The sequence below is a fragment of the Euleptes europaea genome, chromosome 14 (assembly GCF_029931775.1).
Source record: "Euleptes europaea isolate rEulEur1 chromosome 14, rEulEur1.hap1, whole genome shotgun sequence".
Lineage (NCBI taxonomy): Eukaryota > Metazoa > Chordata > Lepidosauria > Squamata > Sphaerodactylidae > Euleptes > Euleptes europaea.
The window spans coordinates 34,674,163-34,677,783 of record NC_079325.1 but is presented as its reverse complement, the minus strand read 5'-3'; the positions used below and the strand labels follow the sequence as shown (position 1 = coordinate 34,677,783).

The 3,621-nt window shown below is 44.5% G+C and overlaps 1 protein-coding gene across 1 annotated transcript; it reads right to left on the bottom strand.

Moving 5' to 3' along the window:
- Positions 1-3,084, bottom strand: UFM1 (ubiquitin fold modifier 1). The gene is made up of 7 exons (XM_056860105.1): positions 3,001-3,084; positions 2,107-2,177; positions 1,968-2,024; positions 1,152-1,209; positions 933-972; positions 476-508; positions 1-113 (listed from the first exon to the last, which is right to left on the bottom strand). Exons 1-7 carry the CDS (start codon positions 3,082-3,084, stop codon positions 1-3), a joined length of 456 nt encoding a protein of 151 aa, XP_056716083.1.
- Between the last annotated feature and the right edge of the window lie 537 nt (positions 3,085-3,621).

The window sequence follows — 3,621 nt, the reverse complement described above, 5'->3', positions numbered from 1 at the left end:
TTACTGATCAAGTTGTCCACTATATTCTTTTGTCACAAGCCCAGGCCAACATCTCCCAACACGATCTCTGGGAATGAGCCGCAATTCTGAACCATGCTTCAGGAAAACGTTTCCTAATGAGGAATGAAAGAAAACCACTTACAGCTTAAAGTGTACATTCAGAGTTTTATAGTTTTATTTTAATCTAGTCACATTTCTGTGACTAGCAGTAACCTGAGTGAGAGATGGTTGGAGTGGCTACTGCCTATTTTAAGTTGTCCAGCAAGCCACAATAAAAGATACACAGGGATACTTGTTATTTGTATTAGGCCATGCCATAAAAAGGTATGGCCACAATAGAAATGATAGGATGAAACAAAGAATAGCAGAGGTGGCTACAAGTAGAAAAAAGATCTGTGGGATACATCCTTTTGAGAACAGCTTTATTATACTTAGAAAATTAACTTTTAAAACCAGACCCCAGATTGCTACTTACCAGCTGTCTGTGCAGGGTTTATTCCTATTCCATCTGGGAAAAGAGGGAAGGGGGGAGGAAATTACACACACAAACCAACATAACATCAAGCATTCTGTCCGGCAAGTGCCAAAGAAGCAAGCCCTTTTAAACAATAATAAGCATGTGTTGGGGGGGGTTATAGGCACCATTTCAGTTCTACCCATGAGGCTGAAACTGATGGAAGGAACACCCCAGAGAGCAAAGAAAGCAAAATGAAGGCCACACCACAGCCAGTTGCATGCCCAGTTTTCCCCACCAGCTACCACTATCTTCCTGCTGGTTTGGATGCATGAGTAGGAAAACTCAACAGTGCTTCTGAAAAATGGTAATCCGTCACCTGGGACTTGAGGGGGGGGACTCCCGCACTAGTGCTGACCACTGATGTTGGGCCTGATTAGACTTTACTAAGCTGTAGCACACACACAAAACAACTCACCATTTGTTATAATGGCACTTGTTGCTGCAGGAACTTTGAACTAAAGAAAGCAGAAGCAGAACATGTTAAAAACAGTGAGATGTAACAATTCTTTCTTGCACAGTTATATTAATGAAACTATCACAGACTGGACAAAGTATTATTATTCTGATTTTATTATTGTCTTGGGGATTTTAAACAAATAAAACAGCAGATAGACATTGCCAGAAACCCACTTACTTCTTCTGCAGCAAACTTCAAGACAGCAGTGAAAGGTGTATTTTCAGGCACACTTAACCTGCAGCATATAGAAAGACACAAAAAATTATCTTGGCTGGATTAGAACATTTCATAATCAAACATACAGAGAAACAGCAGTGCCTGAGAAACCAGCAACGGCTACTGATCATACTACCCCACATCTTCACATCCATCCACATTAGCTCTATTCACAAATTACAGTGAATCCATATAATGTACACTTGATTTTCCTTTATGTGTTGAGTCATTCTCATGTTGCATTCAACAAACGTACAGCTGAATGCGTGGTTTGAATCCCTCATTCATTGATGTAGTGGTCCCCAGTTTCCTTTGCAAAGGGAACATGTGTTGGCTCTTTCTTACAAACATACGTACAAATGTACCATGCACGATATACACATTCACTGTAACAAGTGTTGACGGCTCCAGTCAAAAGGGCAGGACAACGTAGATCTTGCCTTCAGGGCAGAAAAACAACCCCTTAAGTGACATATTTCAGAATATTAGCGGGGGTGGGGGGGCTTATTGTTGCTGCATTTTTAAAATAAACGATGCTTTGACTCCAGATTTTCCGGGTAGGGTGCCGCAGGATGATGATATTACTGGCCAACCTCGCAGAGCTGTTGTGAAGCGCTCTGAGTGCACAGGCACTGACAAGTCCCGCCACCCTCGGCTTTTCAGCCTGCGGCGCTCCTTGGCAACTCCCGCCGGGCCGAAGCGACGTGTCGCGCGGAGACGCGCATGCGCACCGACGAGGCTGGCCTTGCCTCACAGGGCGGGGAGGGAGAGACTCACACTTTATAGGGCAGCCGCGGGTCCGAAGTGAGCGTGACCTTAAAGGTGACCTTGGCCCTGCGGGGGGGAAACGGGAGGCAGAAACGGGGTTAGGGCACAGAAGGAAGAAACGGACCCAGAACAGCCCCGAGCAGCCAACTCACATCGTCTCCTGTCAAGCAGCCCCTGGGCGTTCGCGCCGACGTCACTTCCGGGGCTCTCTAGTCCACTCTCCGGGAACAAAGAGGAAAAGGCAAGAGCCTTCACTTCCGGATTCCATGCGGAAGCCTCTGTGTGCTGGAGTAGGAGCCGACGTTCTTTTTTTCTTTCTTTTTTAAAATTTTTTATTAAAGATTTTTAATAAATTTTCAAACATAAAATACAAACAGCAGAGGAAATAAAAAAGAAAGAAAAATATAACAATATAGATAGCTACATAATAATATATCTATAAAGAAATTCACAAAAACTAACCAAACATACAGTTAATACATTCTTATTACAATTATCTTATCCATTATATTCCCACTTCCCTCCACCAGTGTACCCTTAAACCCTCCAACTACCGTGTTGAACTTCCGGAGAAGTGTCTATGAAGTTTTAATAAATCGTTTTATCATTGATTGAAATTACAAAACTGAATCTACAACGTGTTCACTATACACATAAAATTCATTTTTGCCAGTTTATCCCAATATGCGAATGCTTTGGACCACATATTTTTAAAATCTTCCATATCCTTCCCCTGTAGGGAGTCTGTTAATTTAGCCATCCGCATATATAACCATAGTTTTTCCCTCCAGTCCTTAATTAGAGGTCTATTTACAAGCTTCCAAGATTTAGCAATAACCATCCTAGCTGCAGCAAAACTAGGAGCCGACATTCTGAAGAGGCTCTGCTTCCACGTCTCCTTAGTTGAGTGAGGTCTACCAGTTTCCCCTCCGAGTTTGGACATGCAGTGCCCGCCTTGGTTGAAAAGAACTCATTGCAACTCGAAAATCCGTACAGCAAGCCGAGCGAGGGCAGGGCAAGGCTAGAGCCTTTGTTTTTTTACTGGGCTGCTGTGGTCACGGACCGAGCCACCGCCTGTAGGAACCAGGCAATGGGTGGCCACACGATAGCACGAGGGGTGCTCCATTCTCGCTCTGCTTGCTAGTGGTCATTAAGGATTTGTGTCCCGCCTTTCTTCCCACTCTGGACAGCTCACCCCATAATAAAAGTGCAGCAACTGAGCCCAAGAATTGGCAGCACCATTCATCCTGAGCACTTCTGGTCTTTCCAGAGAAGCAGCCCACTGGGTGGAAGGGACCCTGCTTAGCCTCAGCCTGTGACAAGGTGGTTCTTAAGCAAGATCCCCCCCCCCAAAGTTCAAGGGATGATTCTGCCAAGAATACTCAGGATGCAGTCTTAGCAGCCTAGGGTGGCCTAAGTGGACTTCTTCATGCATATCTATGTAAACCATATATGAGATTGTGTCAGTCTGGGCCTTATTTTGCTGCAGTGGGCCATGCTGAGCCAGTGACGATCACAGAATAAGTGATTTATCTGAAATTGATTTAAGATGTTTATTGAGGCACAACACCCAATGCATGAATAAAGTTGGGTACCCAAAAGGTTGGATGATGAGAAAGACTTCTGCCTAGGACCCTGGAGAGCTGCTGTCAGTCAGGCCTTG

Excerpts from the sequence above, each read along its gene's own strand:
- UFM1 (XM_056860105.1), bottom strand. The coding sequence starts at position 3,084 with ATGGAGCACCCCTCGTGCTATCGTGTGGCCACCCATTGCCTGGTTCCT. Across the intron at positions 2,025-2,106 it reads CTTGACAGGAGACGATGTGA|GGCCAAGGTCACCTTTAAGG; the intron begins GTTGGCTGCTCG and ends TCCCCCCCGCAG. Across the intron at positions 973-1,151 it reads TGAAGTTTGCTGCAGAAGAA|TTCAAAGTTCCTGCAGCAAC; the intron begins GTAAGTGGGTTT and ends TGCTTTCTTTAG.